This window comes from Ammodytes marinus (assembly GCF_949987685.1).
Source record: "Ammodytes marinus genome assembly, chromosome: 19".
NCBI classification, from domain to species: Eukaryota; Metazoa; Chordata; class Actinopteri; order Uranoscopiformes; family Ammodytidae; genus Ammodytes; species Ammodytes marinus.
In genome coordinates, this window is record NC_137223.1 from 10,352,501 (window position 1) to 10,374,188 (window position 21,688).

The window sequence follows — 21,688 nt, forward strand, 5'->3', positions numbered from 1 at the left end:
CCGACAGCAACCCAGAGGAAGGCTCGGTGGGGCTGACGGCTGGCTTCTCCCAGGAGCACTTTGACAAGTTCCCTGCCACCCTGGGTGCAGGCTCCAGCTCTTACTCCAGCTTCAGCGGCGGGGGGTCTGAAGACAAAGGCAACGGGCCGCCCAGCAGCGCCGCTTCCTCCCCTCACCACCACTCCCTGTACATGGAGTGGAGGGAGGCGGGGGACTACGAGAGGAAGAGCGACTCCTCCTGGGAGAGGGACAGTCCAAGGGGCTTCCCTAACAGCGCCCATCCCTTCCAGCAGACGGAGGTCAGCCACCACCAGAACGGCAGCTCTCCGGTCTACAGCCGCACCATGTCCTCCTGCTTCAGCGAGCCCTACGAGCCCCTCCCTCCGTCCACTTCCCCGAGCGTCGCCTACGGAGAAAGTCGTCGTGGCAGCATGTTGGCCCCCGAGGAGGAGGAGCTGATAGGCCGATGGAGGCAGCTCAGTGTGGAGGACTTAAGTGCCCACACCTACCGCAGCCCAGGCCGGGCCTCGCCGTACAGCTTCTCAGAGCAGCATTTCTCTGTCCGCCCCTCCAAGATCCGCCTGGGGCCGCTCTACAGCAGCTTCCAGGAAGGAGCTGACTATTACCATCAGGGCGTGGCCGCCGTGGACCAGGTGTGGGTCGCCACAAGCCTCAGCCCTGAATGCAGCCCTGGACTGGCCCATAGCCAAGCCCTGCTGTACAGAGCCGAGGACAGCCAGGGGTCAGAGCACAGCCTCTACCACTCAGGGAGCTCCAAAGACAGGGAGGGGAATGTGGCAGCCGGGGGCGGCCAAAGCGTGGATTATGTTGACCCCAGCCCCAACAGCTCCACAGAGTCTCTGAACCAGCAGACCCTGGAGATGGCAGCGGAACTGCAGCACTACCAAGTGGAAATGCACAACTTGCCTTCGCAGCCGGGCCAGTCGCCACCTCCGGTCCCGCCCCCTCCTCCTCCGTACAACCAAACATTTGGCTCACTGGGACTTTCCAGGAAGGACAGTCTGACCAAGGCCCAGCTTTATGGGACACTTCTGAACTGACATGAAAGATTTACCAATCCAGGTTCATTCTTTGAAAGGATGTTAGACACAAGGCACTGCTATGTCTAGTTATACCTTCTGTGGCTCGACCGTTTTGATGGAAAATGGTTTTGAATTGCAGCCGGGAGGCAAATAATTCAGCATCATGATCGTGTAACTATTGCTGATTATTTAGAAGACTTGATTGTATGAAGGTGGATGGCAACAGTGTACGTGACTAGGCCATATTTGCCCTGAGCAAGTAAGTCATTTTGAAAAAGTTGGATGTGGGGCAAAAGGCGCAAGGGAGCCCATACAAATTTGTAAGAATGTGTATGTATTTAAATGACAAATGTATAAATATATACTTATAACGAAAAATTAAGTGATATATTTTGTATGTAGCTGTTAGTGATAAAAACATCCAAAACAATCCAACAAAAAATCTTCTCGATAAACCTGGAACTTGTATATAAATTAAAAACTGCCAATCTTACATTTGAACATTTAGAGAGGTATTTTAATTGAGATTGAATTGATGCCGTTATTAACTGCAAATAGATATGTTTAAGTTATTATTTTTTCTCGACTGAAACAGTGTTGCCTTGTGAGGGTTTAAATATGAACACGACTATAACAAATGATTTGCTTTGGTAAGAACCATATGTTTTCTTCCTCTTCTGTTGATTGAGTTTGATATTATCGGTGGGTGTGCTATATTGTTATTGATGGAACGTTTTGAGATCTGTTCTAGCAGAGAGTATTGTTTTTTATTTTGTGTTCTTCTATATCCCACGAAAGGTATTTTCCTGCCCCCATTCTACCTCAGATTTGAATGCCCACCACACCCCCCATCAAGCCACTGTAACCCTGTCACTTTTGACAACGATGCATGTTTATATATTTTTGGTTGTTTTGTTCGCCTAATAAAGCACAAATTATACAGATCATCTCCAAGCCTTCAGATGTAGTCGTGTCGACGTCGTGTTTTTTTCAATGTCGCTCAACTTTGCAGCATATGATCGTTTGTTGTTTAAGATAATTAGATGTTTGCTGCTCCCTGCTGAACTAAGAACATCAGTCAAACCCACGTTGCTACAGCCATGTGGTGCGTACTTGCTGAGACACTAAGAGGCCCTCCTTCATAACTGTTGTTGATTTAAAAATAGGTTAGTGGAGAAGGAGTTCTGTCAAAATCAGCAAACCCAAAACAAAAAAAGGAAATTAATTTGCTTCCTCGAGAAAATACTGTTTTTGTGGTAGCTATTAAACACACCAAGTACCAGCTATTACTTTTCATACGGTGGCAATTTTTCGTCCGTGTAAGGCTGGTGCTAAATATATACTTGGCAGACAAACTATCAATATTAATTAGCCTATATAAAGCTCAGAAAAATCCTTAAAGAAATTCCAAGAGACTGTGCCAAAGACCTGCTGATTAAAGAAATAGTTCAAAAAGATTTATTTTTAGCTTGTTGCCTCACTCTCGGGTTCAAGACAAGGTGACATAAATCACACCTTTAAGTGGCCATGCATTTTTGAATAAGACATGGCCAAAGGTTGCTCGTCGATGATTAGCTCAGCGCAAATACTGGTAGTCAATGGGAAGTATTAGCTGAGGGCGCACTGCTGCATCTCCTGCTGAGGTGAGATCTGTCCACAGGAGGGAGCCGTCTAACCGATACGCATCGTCAACCTCACTGTTCGGTCTCCAACAGACACAGAAGAACACATTTACACTTCAAACATATCAACAGAGAGAGGGCAGACTTAATTAACTGCTCTTCTTGGTCTTTTTTTAAACCCAGCAAAATACATGCAAGAGTATGCACAAATTTAGCATTCAGGTACAAGAGCTGAACTAGAAAATGGACATGCTTTTCAAAGCGCCCCGAGGATTTGCACAGCACAAGCAATAATGTGACCTCGCAGTGGTGGAAAAGGTGACAGCTCAGCTTGGCTTTGATGAAAGCATCGAGGAAATTATTATTTTATCCCCCTTTGATCCCGATGTGTGTGTGAAATTTTCGGGTCAGGTCACTGGCACCACAGGAGAGTAAGGCCCTACGGACTGACTTCAAATCAGTTCATTTTAGCAATGATTTCCACCTCTGTTTGCACTGAAATGTGGATTTAAAAAAAGGTTTTGGCAGGAATTTCCACTATTAAGCAACACATGTTCAGCAACCTTGCTGAGCGTCTTTCTAATAAGGCAAAAAGTACATGTGGATGTTCTCGGGGTTGTGGATTAGAGAAATCTTGTTCCACACCCCGGCTAAAATTCATAAGGCAAAGGCAGACTTCTTGGCCATACTTATGGGTAACCAAGTTTTTATTTTTTCATTTTTAAGTGTTCACACATATGATGAAGACAGGTAAGGTTTTCAATTTCACAGGCACGTTTTCTTTGATTTCAAAGATGTTAAACATTCTCTGATCATCCCACTGCAATTGACAATCAAAGTAACAAAATGTACACGCTTTATTGGCACAATATGCCATTCAATTAATGATGATATGCCCAATGTGGCAATCCGTCCTCACAAGCCATCTCTTTCAGAACAGTGTCCCAGGAACACATAAGAACCATCCCCCCCAGCAGGGCCCTGCTCAGTCAGTGAGCCCAACCATCCTCATGCTTACGTCCCACAGTTTCTTTGCTGCCTGGTCGTCAGTGGCTTTTGGCATCAACTCCTCCTCCGCGCAATTGGCGAAACACTTCCCCGACACCCCCTCCACCTCGGCGGAGCATGCCAGATAGAGGGGAGTCTGGGCCCCCTCCAGCGGACTCTTGAAGAAGACCATGGAGGCCAGATTGAACAGGGGCTTGGCCAGGAAGGGGATTTGAACGTGCCTGCCCAGTCGGGTCCTCACGATGCCCGGGGTGAGCGCGTTGACCGTGACCCCTGTGCCCTCCAGGTGGCGGGCCAGTTCGCGCGTGAACAGCAGGTTGGCCAGCTTGCTCTGGCTGTAGCAGAAGGCCTTGTCGTAGCTAGCTTCACTGTTCAGGTCGTCGAAGTTGATGCTGCCGTACTTGTAGAGCTTGGAGGAAACCACCACGATGCGACTGGGGGCCGATGTCTTCAGGAGGTCCAGCAGGAGGTGAGTGAGCAGGAAGTGGCCCAGGTGATTCACACCCAGCTGCATCTCAAAACCCTCCTCCGTCTTGCCGTAGGGACACTGGTAGACGCCCGCATTGTTGACGAGCACGTCAATCTTGGACTCCTCCTGAAGGGTGAGAGAAGATTTTTTTTTTTATTAACCTTTATTTATACAGGTAAAATCTCATTGAGACCCAGGGTCTCATTTAAATCTAGATTAAATCTTTTAAGATTCCTATTGTTGTTAATGTACGTTAAGAATAAGGGTCTATAGGAATTTCTAATGGATTATGGCTTACTTCTGTATATAGGAAATTACCATTATTTTTGATACTTTTTTCAGCCATAGCAGACAATACACAAATGATGCAAATGACTGTAAATGGGTTTTGAACATGAATCGACTTCACTAACACCTTAGCAGTTATAGCTATATAACTGCTATATTTAAGCACCATTTCAATACTTTAGGCCATTTATTCTATTTTGATACATACTGAAATACAAACATGAGGTTTATTAGGGAGCAGCTGGTGACACCCAGTGGTTATCAGAGGTAAATGTTGGTTTGTGACAGAAAAAGCAACCCAGTGATACTATTAGGAATATTTTACAGAAATGCTTCATTGGTACACTTGAAGCACTGTCCCTATCCAAAAGGTTTATCTCCCATTTCATAATATTTTTTGTATTTTTAATTGTAGTTTTTTTTAGGGAGTTATAGAGTTGACCAAAAGTACTGCAATAATGACTCAAAATGTTTGTTGTATGTGACATACAATGCTACATTTGTTACTTTTTTTTCATGGAAATAGCTGGACATTAAGCCATTTGTTGTAGAGCTGCGACAATTGGTCAATTACAGGGTTTCTGTATTATGTTCCAATGGATTCAGGAGAAGCCTCCCTCAATCATCATCATCATGGTAGAGAACAAACATAAGGATTTTCCTATGGAACATCTCAGTGCTATTTTAAAAGGGTAACAACAACTTTTTCTATAAGAAATATAAACCCCGTTATCATTATCTTCCTATGGCCTGCACCTTGTCTTCAGAAATAATTCAAACTTAAATCAAATCCTTTCACATGATGACTCTAAAGCAAACAATTATGAATATGATATGATCCAAATGTGTGTTGATGTAACCAATGTACATTATTACTATGTTGCAAGATCTGCGGTCTGGTTCTTTGTAATAATGTTGAATTAATAAACATCTTGGAATAAAAAAGAAGTTGATCAGACTAATGTCTGCGGACAGTGGTGATATGTTGGTACAGATGTTCAGCACCAAGGACAGCCTCCCTTAAAAAACAGCCTACCTATAATTGCAATGGACTTATAATAAAACCTTTGCACCGGTCATTGAAAATAACAATAGGTGGAATGAACTGGACACAGGTCGTTTCAAAGCTGCACAGTAGTAGGTTAAATAAAGTATCTATTGAGCAGGAAACCATGTGGATCAACTCACCTTCTGAATCTCCTCACAGAAAGCTCGAACTGATCCAAGAGAAGCGAGGTCCAGGTGTTTGATGACCACTTCACCCTGATCGGACCCCGCTTCTTTCTGGATTTCTCTGGCTGCCTCCGCGGCGCTCTCGCGGTCCCGACAGGCCATGATGACCCGGGCGTGGAGCTTCAGAAGTTCCCCGGCCAGGGCCTTCCCTATCCCGCTGTTAGCCCCGGTCACGATGACTGTCTTTCCTCGCATGGTGTCGGCTGAATAACGGAGCAGCTCTACCGCTTTCTTCTGCGGGAACAACCGGCGCAAAAAGAGCAGGACGCCACCGCCGACCACCGCGGCTATGAGCACCGCAGTGGACATGAAAGCCGGGACCCGTGACAGGTCAGCAGGGACAGGGTTGTAGGTTGTACAGTGGCCCGATGTGTTTTGTTTATGGATTCAAGTTACAAAACGGCACCGGAAGTACTTATATGACAATTGTCAACACACTGAGGCGTCTCATAAAACTACATCCGGGTTATTTTCCTCTTATAATAATTAGGTCCATGCGTAACAACTGTTAAAAAAATAGTCCTTTTTAATTTAAAGAGGTAGACTTTTATTGTTTATTCAAATAGCTATATTTTCAATGGGGCTGTAGTAGCCTACAACATTTTCTACACTACCCCTTTCTTTTGTAGCCTATATCATGGATTAACCACTAGGTGGAGCTATGTGACCAAAAACACGACATAAAAGTATGCCTCTGGTAGTAGGCAGTAGTAGGCCTAGTAGTATTAGTAGGCTAGTTTAAACGATTATTTTATCGATTTAAATTTCTATCAAATCAATTTGTTATAGCAACAACCCGAGTTGACCAAAGTACTGTGCAAATTTAAGATAAGTTAGTAAAAAATTCATGACATTATCAAAAATATTTGCATTAATGTTGAATACAAATAGAGGGAGAACTTGATGTAAAATAGGAGTAAAATAAAAGGAATACATTACTTCAACAGGCTGCAGAAGCCATTAAAAGGATCTGTCTGTCTGTCTGTCTGTCTGTCTGTCTGTCTGTCTATCTATCTATCTATCTATCTATCTATCTATCTATCTATCTATCTATCTATCTATCTATCTATCTATCTATCTATCTATCTATCTATCTATCTATCTATCTATCTATCTATCTATCTATCTATCTATCTATCTATCTATCGTATATACTGTATCTAGATATAATTTTTTTTTCAGACACACAGGTCCTTATCACAAAACAACTGTTATATTCATTGCAATTCACAAGAACACTTACAGACGTCTGTGCCAGTGTTTCCAACAACAACTTTGTGTCACTTTGTGTGGGCTCAATTAAGGCCATTATGATTAGTTTTTTTTTTTAAATCAACCAATCAATACATAACATTCTTCAACACAGAATGAAAGTCGGGAACATAACAAACATATATGACTTGCACTTGTCCATCTTGCAAAACTGTTGCTACACATGGTCAGTCCTTAGACTGTGGTCCATGCAGGTCAGGTGGAGAGGAGACGGTGTTTCCCCTCAAGCCCTCATAATGTTGCAAAAATGTGACTGCCACAAGCCAGTATTATAACTTCCTCTTTTTATTGCCTTGGCATGCATTGCATCCTGCATACATTCAGTAAGTTAACCCACTGTTGGTTGTGACAGCACAATAATAAACAGACAGAACTAGTAGTGTGGTGGATATAAACTCTATGGTAAATTGCTCTATATTATATTATGATTCATTTGTTTTTATGTAGGCAATTGTTAATTTCCAATATCTACTTTTGTGAACCCACGTGAGCAGTTCCAAATGTGGTGCAGCCAAATATGTGCCAGACATGAATTGTCATGTGATTCGTTCCTCTATCTCAGCAGCGTGGAGGTTAATTGTGTTGCTCTCACGTTACTACATTATCATAATGTGACAGGCTGTCGACAAAGTTACTACACTTCCTCTTTATTAGCACACTGTGTTTCCAAGTTGGGCAACACCTCCCGTTTATTTCAGCTTGCTTCAGTTCCTGTTACATGGTGGCTGAAATACAGAGTTAGTGGGGAAAATGCGGTGCAGCGCAGTGAACAGACTGCCATCATAGACACAGCGAAGGCGATTTGATTTCTTCTATCTTGCGCGACTTGAACATCTCATAGCTCTTAATTTATTTTAAGGGGATTTATTTGAGCTCTGGTAAAGGGATAAAAGGAATGTATCCTCTTCAAGCTCTGTGTATCCTGGTTGCAATTCCATCCATTTGTAAAGGTGAGTTAACCTCTAAATCTAATATTTTTGTTTTATTTCTTGTGGTATAAGTTATATTGTTAAAATGCAGAGCTGCGTAGTGCGTACTCATTAGATAAAGGTCTGGGAGTTCTGGGAAATACCTGTTTCGTTTTGGTTTCATAACATAGTGTTCCTGTGGTTAAAGTCATAAGAAAAGTCCTGATTTTAAAGATGTTATGATTGCAATTAGCTATCATGAGAATTAATTGAATTCAATTCAAGCATTTTGGGAAAAGTATGATTATTGACCGTAAAGTGATATTTAAAAAAAAAAATGTATTTACAAAATCAACTGCATTGAATTCTGTATTTTTTCTATACAACCTTATATTTGGAATAACCACCGTGTTTATAGTTTTTCACAAATATTTGTCAGAAATTGTAATTATATTTCTTATTTTCATCTTTACACACACTGTAAACAATTGCTGTAAATTTACAGCAGGATTTCAACAGCATTTACCTGTTATTTATAAAAACAGCATTTAACTGTTAAAATAAAAGGCAGTCTGTTAAATTACAGTGCTTTGCTGTTATTTTACGGAACGGTAATGTTTTTCAAAAATACTGAACTTTCCTGTTAATTTACCATCAAACTTGGAAGGGACAACTTGACATGAGCTGCCTGCACATGTGAAGCTTATACAGTTTTCTTCATTAATCCTCATCCATCCACATCTTAACTAATAAGTGTTGTTTACTGTATATCCTAAGTTTACTTAAAGTTGAGTTATATCTACTTGGAAATGGAAATTGCAGTTAACGTAATTAAACCAAGTTAGTCTTACTTAACTGAAGAGTTGTGTTTACTCAGTAGAATTAAGGAAACGGATTGCCTTAGATAAATCAAGTAAGCACAACAAAGTGTATTGTAGAGACGCCCCCTTTCCCACAATGACTTGCACTGGACTAAACGTTTGTTATGTTGCTATTTGCACCCTCAGTGAAGGGGATGTTTCCTTCCATTACTTCACTATGCATTTTGTTTAAAAAAAACATTTCTGTGTGAACTAACCGTTATTTTTGGTTATAACAAACGGTTTGTGGAAATCTTAAACAAGATCCCTAGTTCAACTCAGGAGACAATTTACAATAGAAATTAATCGTTCCATTGAACTTATATTGTAAAAAGTGTCTTGAAGAAACAAACAGAAGCTGCTCTCTGTGTTTAGCATTTGAACAAATAGGGGACATAGTAAATTTACATATGGAATGAAACAGATCTTCCCAATGAAATATAACATCCCCTTCGCTCACGGTGCAAACAACATAACAAACATTTAGTCCAGGTTCATCCCTTTTTTCATTAACAGTATAATCCTGTCAATTTTAGAGACAGTCAAATAATGTTAATTTAACAGTAAGAAAATGGCATCCCTGCTGCCAGTTGATTACTGTTTTTACTGAAAAAACAGGTTCATACAGTTTTCTTCATTAACAGCATAATCCTGTCAATTTTATTGACAGTCACATAATGTTAATTTAACAGTAAGAAAATGGCAACCCTGCTGCCAGTTGATTAATGTTTTTTTACAGGGAAATTTCTTACAGTGCAGTATTGGCTCTGACAAATAAGTATAAATGAGGTGTCTATGGAACTAATACCATATATGAGCATGAAGTAAGGTCATCATCTTTGTGTAATCCTTTTGTTACTGGTAGTGTTTTAACTTTCACAAAAGAGTCAAGTGGAATTTCTGAGGCTGGGATCCAAACTGTGCAGGGTTTTCACCAGTCATTCTCATCCGATCATAATATCAAACAGACTGGAGGTGACCATACCATTTGAAGACCAGTTCACTGAAGTAAAAGCTGTATGGATACAGAGCAAAGGAAATGTAAAGCCTGCTCCAAGTTAGGACATATCAGACGGTTTTTTACAAGGCGGATGTTGTCTTCTGATGGTAATAGCTTTGAATCCACTGTATCAGTTTGTAAAAATAGTCCAGATATTTTCCATTTGACCTGTTATACAAAAAAACAGAACAATATCAATGTGGATGACTTTAAGAAATCCTTAACATTTTGTTGTATTCTTTATTATTGTTAGTTTCCCCCTGTGACTTGGTTTTGAGAGAAAAATGACACAGAGCATTCTAGAGGATAACACTAAAGGCGCTCTGAGGAACTTTCAGTCGGTTTAATTCTTGCACCATCTTTGGACAAAAGCGGTAGTGTCTTAACTATGCCAGCTGTTGTTCCTGGGTGAGCATACCCATGACAAAGACATTAAGAAAAACTATTAAAAAAATAGCATTCTTTGCACTGATGGTCTCATTTGCTGTGACATATCAAAGAGAACAATTTGGCTGTTTCAGAAATATTTAGAAGTACCTCTGATTAACATGATAATTTCCTGCAGGCCAGCAGGAGAACACCTGCAACGTTTTCCCTAAGGATCAGTATATTGAAACGGGATCCGATACGGAGATATTCTGCCAGACTTCATGCGTCCATAGCAAAGTCTTCTGGACACAGAACAACAGACCCATGAATGAAAGTCTGTCTAGGACCATCAACTCCTCACACACACTCCTGACACTGAGGAACTTAACTCTCCACAGTGCAACGCTGCAGTGCCACAGCGCAGAAACTCAGCACGTCCTTGGAGGAACTACCTTCAGAACGTATAGTAAGAAGTATTTCTGCTTCTTCTATTCAGAAAGCCTATAGGGCTGTACATGTGTGTAATACCACAAAACATATGACATGTCTGACTTGCTCATTCACAGCAAAACCAAGCAATATATCATGCATCTTGGATTATAAAAACCAGGCAGGACCAGGCGGTGCACCACAGCTGTTGATCTGCACCTGGAAGCATGAGATTCGTTCTTCATTTGAACAAAACAATGTAAACTACAGTGTAATATGGTTATGGTGGGTTTCATATTTTCTACCTTTTGTGTACGAACCACTGACTACGGGAACATTTCTTTGACTTGTAAATGTACTTCATAGAAGACATGCATTTGTTAAACATTTTTTCTTACAGTCCCTCTTACAGTACCTCTTGCGGTCCGCAGAGAGAAATAATCTGCAACTCCAGTGTGACAACCTGCACACTGGAAAAGGCCGATTTATCTGATAAAATACATCTATGGAAGAATTTCACCATTATTGTGAGAGCTAAAACTGCGGCTTGGGAAACTTATTCCAAATCCATTGAATTGAATCCATATCACATATGTAAGTAACATAAAGGAAACACTGTAGGTCAAAGTATTTTTCTTAATGTTCTCTTTGCGTTTTACATTACTTGTTTCTGCCTTTTGATGTGCCGTCATGATCATTTTCCCTCAGTGAAACTGATCCGTCCGTGGCATGTTGAGGTAACTTCTACCCCCTCTGATAAGCCATTGGTTAAATGGAACAGGTCACTTGTATCGAAAAAGTGTCACTGTCAAATCAAATACAGCAAGGTAGGTCCCTCTTTTATCTACAAATGAAGCATTTGAAGCATTGACTGAAAGCAACTGTTAATCTGTGAAAAGAATATTAAATGCAATACATCAATTGTATTCATTAGTGATCACAAATCACAAGAACATCAGAAAAATAATGTTATATTTTTGTTCCAGGCTACCAATGAAGGGACTCTGGAGGTAAAAAAAATACTTTGTGAAGTATTCTGTATTTGAAGTATTTGGATCTTCCGAGACTACGGATGGGTGTTTCTACAAATATCGTTCTGTTTTTCCTAGTGGGTGAAAAATAAAACTTTAAACTCTAAAAAGAAAGGGGAAGAGACCATTACCGATGCGGAATCCTGCAGCTACTACACATTTGCAGTGCGCTGTGCTTTAGAAAAGGCCCCATGGAGCGACTGGAGCCTGGAGAAGACATTTGTGACCAAACTACACAGTAAGAACAACGTCAAAATTGCTTGGATGGATGGATAGATAGGCAAGCTAAGCAGACATTGCAAAAATACATTAAAAAATACATTGAAACAATATCCTGCAGGAGATATTAAGACTTTTTTGGTAGATACAAACCCTGATTGTTCTGTTATTTGTCAACCCTAACCTAGCTCTGATAAGATCCATGTATAGCAGCCTGCCACCTGCCTATTCTGACACATACGGGTTTCAGGTTGGGACTTGAAAATGAATAACTTAAAAGAAACCCAATGATTCAAATGTTACGTGTGTCACACATTGTGTAATGTATTTCCGGTAGACTGATAAGAAGTGCAGAACAGCTGTGGGTTTCAACATAACTGAGGATTCATAGTTTAAGTAAATACATTTGTCAAAACAAAAACTACAAACCGCACTACCATAACAATGGCTATTAGCAGCTGCCACAATGCACAAGCTCAAAGCTATTTTACTCTCAGCTCCTGTTTTCGTTTCTGTCAGACCAAACCTTTTAAGTTAATTGTGCTCATATTTTGAAATCATCTTTATTTTGCAAGTGTGTTGTTTTGAACAAAGTTTAACCCTTTACAGAGGGTGATGTTCGGCTGCGCCTGTGGAGAAAGGTTACTGAACCAGATAAGAATGGAGCTAGAAAAGTTCACGTCATGTGGACGGTAAGGAGGCACTTCATTCCCAAACATGTTTCGGAAATAATGATTCAACTCCCCAAACTATACAGTACATCTCCTGAGAGACATGCTTCCCATATAATGTATTGATCTCAAGTTCTTCAAACTGTCTACGCAGGAGATTCCTTCAACATGCCAAGACAAATTTACATACACTATCAAACGGACTCCCTACCAAGAACACGTGTCTGGAGTAAATTTGACGTATACTTTATGTGGCAGTTCAACATGTGATGTCGATGTGAACGAAGATGCACACAGACTATATCTCACCGTCTTACAAAATGAAGTCCTGCTTGTCGAAGACTCTGTTTATGTACCAGCCATGGGAGAGAGTGAGTTTTAATGCTATTCATTTTGCTTTGTTTAATGAGTTACCCCAATTTATGGATAGTATTTCTTCATATTTATGGAACAATGTGCTCCCTTGATACATTTTAGTGGTTTGGTTAGGTACTGTGCAATTAGCCTTTTTCCTAAACTTGATCTCACTTGGCAGGCCTTCAAGTTACTGACATCCAGACCTCAACGCATGAAGGCGATATTCTGGTCAAGTGGAAAGGTCCGGTTCAGCCTGTCAATGGTTATATGATCGACTACACCCACAATGGAAATCAATACCATTGGAAGGAGAGCAAATACACTAACGCAAAACTGTTTGGTAGGTTAGCTCTGAGAATGGAAACTGAGTCATCCTTGATGACATGCTTATGGGCCATTGCCTAAGTTGTTTGAGATTCAGATCAATTTGTGCATTACCTTTCATCGTTTGGGTGTGGCAACTAATGCCCCCCCAAAAATGTTTTAACAATGGCACATATAACATAATTACGGACCGGTGGGCTATCTTTGAAGCAATGGTGCTAGTTTGGCTAAAAGGTTAATCAGGAAAAGAAATGAATCTATGGCTTTAATATTTTTTAAGAATCACTTGCCACTTTACTGAGTCTTTTCCTTTTTTACAGCCCTCCAGGATATGAAGCCATACAATATCACAGTTACTCCCCTCTTTGGTGAAAAGACAGGTCGTGGCACACAAGCCCTTCAGATCTGCTCTAGAGTCGGGGGTACATCATTTATTCATTATAAGTGTTGTGAAAAAGTACTCTTATACATGTTTTTCTAGTCTGATTTTAAAAATGTGATCCGTACAGATCCAGGAAACGTCAACATCACCAGTGTTCTGGCTTACGACAAAAGTGCCTCTATAAGCTGGACCGTGAAGTCACAGGAGACTTGCACTGGCGTTGTTGTCAACTACACCATCTTCTACGGTACACAGAAAGGACCACAGCTCAGTAAGTCCACCACAGACCTCTTTGACGTTTGCAGATGAGTTGAATTTATTCATTTCCTTTGAACTGATATGACATTTCTGTCCTGGATTTTCTTCTAGATGTCACTGTAAATAGCACAAAGCAGGAGCTTAAAGATTTGAATCCAGACACCCAATACAGTGTTTATGTCCAGGCTACATCTCTTACTGGAACTACCAAGAGCAGTGAGCGGTTCTTTATGACCAAGAGATTTGGTGAGTGGTCTAACATGGCTTCAAAGCTGTGAGTACTTCTTCCACCTCTGCCCCGGACTATCACAGTAATCACCAGAGGGAATAAACTCTCAGACCTGGAGAAATTAGGCATGATTGCAGAACCCTGAGTTCATCAACAGTTCGGGCCGGGGAAGTGTTATAATGTTTACCTGTTGTGGCATGTCAACGAGTGCTCGGGAGTTAGTTTCTGGTGTTTTGTCCTACACCAGACTTGTTGCCTGCATGCTTATGCATGTCAGGTGAAAGCCTGCTGCGTTCCATTGAAATTGAAACTATTATTTGTTAAAGATTAAAAGAAAAAGACACATACTCTCTTTAAAGAACTAAAATGTACAGTTATTGCAAACACTGATGTTAGCTAACTTGAGATGGATATTGCTGTTAAATCAAAAAAACACAAAGCATTCCCTTACTTCACAGCCCCTTCTATAGACTACTGTCCAAGGATAACACTTGCTCTCAACGAAGGCGGTCGCTTTTCTCTTCCCTCCCAACCCTTATCTTTCCTGCTCTGCTCTCTGTCTTGTGCTGTCTCTGTCTATCCCTGAGACTCTCTGTGCATATTCCTCCGAATACCTAAATTATGGATCTGATCAACTGGGGTCTCTCTGCAATAGATCAAATTTTCTCAACGAGAAAAGTGAGCAAAGGAGAAGCTCCCTGTCCTGATGGAACCTTTGCCGCTGGATACACCTGGGATGCGTGGAGTAGCTGGAATCCGATGTGTCTAGCAATACTTTCCATTGAGGATGCTGAAGATATCTACACTATTGGGCTTTTGGTAACAGGGTTCCTGCTGTTTGGTGTTGGCGGGTTCTTGTTCTACCGCAACGTTAAAAAGGCGTTGGCAGCACATCAGGCCATTGACAAGCTGCCCGTCTTTGAGGGCTTGTGCCGGGCTGTTAATGTACAGACTCAAGTATTAAGCGAGGTGAACCGCAAGCTGGAGGTGCTTCACGGACTTAATCGAAAAGTGGATGCGATCTGGGTGGGCGTTAACGGACCGTAGGCACGGAAAAAGGCCACTGGATTTGGAATATTTCGGATTTACCTAAACCAGGGACTTTAAGACAGGCTACACATTCAGCGCCTAGTCTCTATCTCAAAACAAATTCACTATCTCCTCGATTCGGCTCCCTACACCGACCTTGGAGGTGTTATCTCTTCTCTCTCCGGGATGTTTATGCAGAAAGACGCTCTACCCCCACCGCTCCTGACCTAATCTCCTGTGAACTCTATCTGTGGCCAGGCCTCGAGGTTGTCTCTATGGATTCGCTCATACCACCTGGCGCCCGTTATGTCTGGACAGAGATAGATAAACGGAACACACATACACACACACGTAGACACATAGCACACATGACCCTGACCACTCAAGCCTTCTTGTCTCCGTCCCCCTGTCCCTCCCTCGTTGCAGAACGGATGCTGCGGGCGGGGCGCCTGCCGGCTGCGTACGCCCCCTGGTGCCTGGGCTGTGACACTTACCGTCCCATAAACCCCTAACCCGTACCTTTGTGCTTACCAACGTGTTCTATTTGTCTGTGGCGTCATCATGTTGCTTATTATGCCAAGGTGGTTTTTGTACTAATCACACACTTCGCACCCATAAGGAGCGGAGTGTGAGAGTAGCATTTTTTTTAACCTGTCTTTCCCTGATGTTCTCTTTATCCTTCCTACTTTAAAGGGGCGTAGCGCACACTAGACGACTCTTCAGTGTATCCCCCCCGTCTCCCATGTTTGTTACTGTCACTCTATGTCTCTTGGCGGGGTATAACTGTAAACAGATTATCGTTGTTCTGAAACATGTACAATGACAAAATAAATCATCTTGAATCTTGGATAAATGGACAGGATTTACTGTTTTTATTTTGCCGTTATATTATGATTATCATATATGACCATGCCTATCATATTAGTGATGAGTGTTGTTATGCTGCGTTTTAGAGAGTAGGGTGCAATATAACGTGTTCTTTGTTCAACAGATCCAAAGCTTGTCACATCACTCAGTGTCTGTGGAAGCATCACTATAGTTCTTGTGTTGTGTCTTGGCCTGTGCTGTGCTATTCAGTAAGTTATACAGTCATACATTGACTAAACGTTACATTAATAAACAAAATATATTGATAAATGTGTCCTAATTATGCTCATATCTGCTTTTTAGGTGGAAGAAATACAAGGAGAAGCCGGTGCCTAACCCTGGCCTCAGTTCTGTTGCGTGGTGGCCCTGGACAAGTCCACAAAAGGTGAACTTAGTGACAAAGGAATTAAGAGTAATGGGAGAATTAGGAGTATTCTAGGTTATTTTGTAAAATATGAAAAGGGTTTTGATTATTCCAGCATTAGTCTTGAAAAGGTTTAAATAAATTACAGGGGTTTATACGGTATCTGCGACCCACTGGGTCTCAGCCCCCTCAGGAGACACCAACAAAGTGAAGGCTTTATTTCTGTTCAGCTTTCCAGCTCTTTTCAGATGCCTCCTGCTTTTTACAGACCTTTTAATGTTTGATTGTGGTATCTGTTGCCAGTCTATTTGCTATGTAAATGTATGATCATTCCATCAACAATCACAATAGCTAATTTTTCCTCTTTGGTTTGTGTCTCTGAGCTAATTTATGGATATTTCCATAGGGGATGTGCTCCTTCCAGCCAATCAGTAATCCATCCGAAAGCCTCTATGACAGGGTCTACACAGAGGAAACTCAGCGAACGTCCACCACTTCACTAGCTGCAGGTGGTAACGGTAACCAAGCCAGTGAACAGACAGAGCGATACCCTGACCCAGGCGTAGCTCCAGTGCCAGACATACAGAATGAAAAACCACCTGAACCTGCAAATGACCAGCAACCATCTTCTCCTGGAGAATCCACAGTGCTACTTTCCTCGGAAAATGGCTTGTTCAGCCCTTACCGAAGTCAGAGTTCTTTGGAAACTCCACCCACAGGGACAAGTAAACAATGCAAGCGCCTTCTGGTAAAACAGCAAGAAAAGACAACACCGGCAACTGTGTACGTCACACTGGACATGTTTAAACAAGGCCACAGCTGGTGAGGGAAACTAAAACAAATCCAAATTCCAACAGAAACAAGGTAATCCAGGTGGATACCCAGGCCTGGGAAATCTTACTGTAGCTGCAGGATCTCTATAACTGCTCCACAGCCAAAAAGGCAAACCAGATATACAATGAGGACCCATTCGCTTTACTCATCATTCCAGCTATTCCAATCAGGCAAGAGACTGAAGGTCCCACTAGCCAGGAAAATATGGCATTAAGAAGTAATGTGTGCCCTCTGCTCCAGAGACATAATGAAACTAGAACTGCAAGCAGTTATGAGGGGGCCAAGCCTTCCGGCGCAACTCGCCGCCGGCCGCTCACTTCACAGACTCTGGGGATGTAAAGTTTTTGAATGTGGTGTTCGGTGTTGGAGTTATAGACCAAAAAGCAAAGAAATAGCATAGAAATAGGTTATAGTGGATGAGGAGATATATACTTTTTGTGTTTTTGCGCCCCCTTATGGCGACATTTTCCAATTTTTTTTATGAACGCTAATAAGGATAGCACCAACGTACGTCTAAAATTTGGACCTGATATGAAGTACAGTTTTGGATTTATGAATATTTACGAACAAGGTAGTACAAGTTAGCTAATTTTCAAATATTCAAAGTACTACCGTTTCGTCATCGAAGGTCGTATCAAAATTCTTTCGAACAAGTTTTTTCCGTGTGGGTCGGTAGATATTCTGTGCAAAGTTTGGTGTCAACTGTGCAAAAATTGTGGGAGGAGTAGCGAAAAGTCAGTTTTTCAGTTTTTGCAATTTTGCGAAAAATCGTTCCATAGGTAAATGGGCGTGGCCTATGCCAAAAGATGCAGCTCACTCCAGTGAATCTGTGGATGTAAAGTTTTTGTTTGGTGTGGGAGTTGTATAGGTATTGCTGTTTACAAGATATACATTTTGTGTGCTTTTGGCGCCCCCTTATGGATGAATTTCGCAAAACTGCCACGGTAGAACGATGCAGCTCAATTTACAGAACAAGCGGATGTCAAGTTTTTTAATGTGCGATGTTTGGTTGGCGAGTTATGAGCAAAAGCAGATTGTCAGCCTTGACAAAATGGCGGCCGTAGCTAACTACACAATGTAATATCAATGGACATGCTAGCTGCGATTAGCATTTGCGCCAAAACACTTTGATGGAAAAAAAAATTATCTCTGCAAGAACACCTAGCCTACCCCATCACACAAACTATCAACCAGTCAGTACGACAGGGGATATTCCCAACAACCTGGAAGACCGCAATTGTTACTCCTATATTCAAGTCAGACGACCCTCAGAACATATGTAACTACCGACCAATCAGTATTTTACCTATAATTTCCAAGGTTGCTGAGAAATGTGTATCAGAGCAGCTTGTTTCTTTTTTAAATAATGGTCCATTTACTCTTCATCCCATGCAGTTTGGCTTCAGGGCCCACCACTCTGCGGAAACAGCTAACTGTTTTTTCTTAGAGGAGGTCCGAGCAATGGTCGACAAGGGAGGTGTTGTTGGGGCTGTGTTTTTAGACCTTCGTAAAGCTTTCGACACAGTCAACCATCAGGTCCTTATTGCCAAACTGTCTGCTTTTAACTTCTCACCTTTAACACTCAAATGGATTGAGTCATATTTAACTGGTAGAAGTCAACATGTTTTTGTGAACAATCAACGTTCACCAGCTCTTAATTTATACACTGGGGTACCACAAGGATCGATACTTTCTTTTGTTCAGTCTGTATATTAATGATCTGCCGTTGGTTTGCCCTGATATCAAAATACAAATGTATGCAGACGACACTGTAGTATATGTGCATGCCAAAACAAAAGATCTGGCTGCTGCTAAACTGACCACAGCTATGGACCAGATCACTAATTGGCTAAACCATTCCTGCCTCCAACTTAATGTCAATAAAACCGTACGAATGTGTTTTACCAAAAGACAATGTAACATCGTGTCGAACATAACAATATCAGGTCAAAACATAAGTATTGTGCCACAATTTAAGTATCTGGGCATTATCATTGATTCTACTCTTTCTTTTAAAGCACACATTAAGAAGGAGTGCAACAGGGTCAAGTTTAGCTTAGCCAATTTTAAATATATTAGAAATTCCCTAACTTTTAATGTTGCCAAACTTTACATGGATGCCATGATTATGTCACATCTTACATACTGTATGACAAGCTGGGGACAAACTAACAGTTTGTCATTGAAGCCATTCGCAACTCTTTACAAGAGAACACTCAAAGTGTTGGACCAGAAGCCTAACAGCTCACATCATTGTACTATATTAAATAACCGTAAATTGCTGAGCTGGGAAGATGTAATCAAATATAAAAACATCTGCCTGGTTTTCAAAATTCTGCACAACACCGCTCCTCCTCCTTTAAAATCATTCATAATCCAACGTAACAGCAGCAATCAGATCACCAGAAGCACCACACGGGGTGACCTTCTAATCCCATTTAGAAAAAGCACATTTGGTCAACAATCATTTTCTGTTAGGGCAATACAAAATTGGAATTCACTGCCTACCACTATCAATGAAATACATACATATTCCACCTTTACAGCACATCTTAAAACATGGCTGTCCGACAACTATAACTGCACACATTAATTTCTGTCAGACGTGATGTGTGTGTTTGATGTGTCATTGTTGCTGCCGCTCCATCTCTGCTACCTGCCTGCATGTTCTGCCCTATGTACTTTCAATGCGATCTGTGTGGCCTATTTTCCCTTGTCTCCTGTGTGTTTGTGTTGTTGTTACATGAACTGCCTTGATATCTTTGCCATCATCTGTGCTTGCCTGTTTGTTCTTATTTTATTTATTTTATTTTATTATTTCAGGACAATGCACATTGATAAACATAGTCATTCCAACATGTAAATGTGCCAGATTGTAGCCCAGGGGCTAATTTCCATCTGTTGTCCATAACTGTGTGCAATATGTTTGTTTGTCTTTTTCCCCTTCTTGCACAGGCCTGCTGTAATTATAAATGTAATGTATTTTTTAAATTTTTTTTTACTGTTATGTATTGTAGGTTGCCTACTGACAACTGGCCGGGGACTACAGCTGGAAATTAGCCAAATAGGCTAAAGCTGCTCCTTCTCAAAGGGGACTGTCCATGAAACTATAAACAAATAAACTAAACTAAACTAAATCTAATTTTATTAATAAGTCCCGTCCCCCATTAATATTTCTTGGCCATATTTTTTATATAGACTCGTGTATGCCCCTTGATGGTTTCCCTTGAGTTTTAAGAAAATTCCTTTGGCCAATTGGGAGATATAAAATGTCTATGCCAAAAGATGCAGCTGACTCCAGTGAATCTGTGGATATAAAGTTTTTGACTGTGGGAGTTTCGGTGTGGGAGTTATGGCCCCAAACGCGTTTTCTTTGGTGTAGCGCCACCTAGTGGCCGGCATGTCTGAATTTTTTTGTATGCTGAGACTTCACGGACCTGGATCTAGTCATGCAATTGGCATGTCTGCACCCTTCTACGGTTTGGGCTGTGGACAGTTTTAGGGAGCGAAGTATAATAATCGGAGCAAAAACAATAGGGTTCGCTGCCCAGCAGGGCTTGGGAACCGTGTTGCTCTGCAAAACGCGGTCCCAGCTCCTGCTCGGGCTTGGCCCCCTAATAACCCCCACTCATCGTCCTTGAACACTGCTGCCCAAAATATATTAGTGTTTTATAGAAGTATCTATGTATTTTTCTTTTCTCACTGTTTGCTTAAATAGTCAGAATGCCAGAGTCAAATTTCCATTTAGTGTAATGTAATAGAGAATACAGTTTGTTATATTATTTCCCAAACAGCCATTGACACTAACGGTTGCCCGCTTACCCGGGGCAAGTGAAAATAATGTTCTGGCAAGTTGAGATTGCTTTTTGGGTGCCCGGACGGGCAAGTGGATTTTAGAGGGTTTGTCAGTAGTCTAGGCTATTTATTCATGTGTTTTAGAGTCCGCAAAACAATTTTTTTTGCGCGCAGTTTCGCTGTCTACGTTCCGAAAGCCGGCTCTAATTAGGCTATACGGACCTGGTTCCGCTATATTCAAAACTCAGAAATCAATAGGCCTAACGTTTGAGCTTATCGATACCGCTATGGAGTCCAGTAGGGCACATGATGTAATTTTAAATATCGAGTACAGTCGGGTCATCTTCAACTAAGTGTTGTACCTTCGACTGTGTTGAAGAAACTCATTCAAACCAGCTTCAACTCCGTCTCCAAAAAAAAAAAAAAAAAAAAAACCCGTCCGGCTCGGCACCGTCTCTTCATTCATTCAAAGCAGCCGTGATCAACAAACGAGAGACTGTTTAGCAAGTCCCTAAATCCATATTAAAATCTGCAGGATAATAACTAGTTAGCTTAAAAAAAAATCGCAAACGGTTCAAATGTGATGTGTTCAGGTCGGCTCAGTAAAATGATTATTAGGCAAAGGTCAATAAAAGGACATTATGATGTGTTCAAATGTAACATCAAGAAAAAATATTTTTTTGTTTTTCGCGAGAAGCTTGAATAATACAGTTTGGGTGAAAAGCTTGTTTTCCCAGCAATATAAAATAAATAGTAGGCCTAAATATGGAATTATGACCTGTTTAAAGTCCTATCCTTAGCTCTGCTCATCTTATAAGCAATTAAAG

General features: G+C 41.3%; 3 protein-coding genes across 3 annotated transcripts in view; 2 read left to right on the forward strand and 1 right to left on the reverse strand.

The window, feature by feature from the left end:
• The window catches only part of LOC307265650 (brain-enriched guanylate kinase-associated protein), a gene marked incomplete at both ends in the record, with an annotated part of 11,130 nt that extends 10,069 nt beyond the window's left edge, over positions 1 to 1,061 (forward strand). The window contains one exon of the mRNA XM_080047437.1: positions 1 to 1,061. This exon is cut by the window's left edge and continues 349 nt beyond it. Within this exon, the coding sequence (XP_079903563.1) occupies positions 1 to 1,061 (1,061 nt within the window).
• A 2,303-nt stretch (positions 1,062 to 3,364) lies between these two features.
• rdh14b (retinol dehydrogenase 14b) lies at positions 3,365 to 6,041 on the reverse strand. Its single transcript, XM_080048298.1, has 2 exons — positions 5,619 to 6,041; positions 3,365 to 4,268 (listed from the first exon to the last, which is right to left on the reverse strand). Exons 1-2 carry the CDS (start codon positions 5,970 to 5,972, stop codon positions 3,651 to 3,653), a joined length of 972 nt encoding a protein of 323 aa, XP_079904424.1. The 5' UTR covers positions 5,973 to 6,041; the 3' UTR covers positions 3,365 to 3,650.
• Positions 6,042 to 7,672: 1,631 nt separating this feature from the next.
• On the forward strand, positions 7,673 to 21,230 carry LOC307266029 (interleukin-31 receptor subunit alpha-like). Its single transcript, XM_080047915.1, has 16 exons — positions 7,673 to 7,885; positions 10,269 to 10,538; positions 10,639 to 10,786; positions 10,902 to 11,095; positions 11,210 to 11,328; positions 11,488 to 11,511; positions 11,611 to 11,770; positions 12,361 to 12,443; positions 12,577 to 12,793; positions 12,958 to 13,119; positions 13,424 to 13,525; positions 13,613 to 13,756; positions 13,855 to 13,989; positions 15,993 to 16,077; positions 16,172 to 16,253; positions 16,639 to 21,230. Exons 1-16 carry the CDS (start codon positions 7,831 to 7,833, stop codon positions 17,056 to 17,058), a joined length of 2,400 nt encoding a protein of 799 aa, XP_079904041.1. The 5' UTR covers positions 7,673 to 7,830; the 3' UTR covers positions 17,059 to 21,230.
• The last annotated feature ends 458 nt before the right edge of the window (positions 21,231 to 21,688 follow it).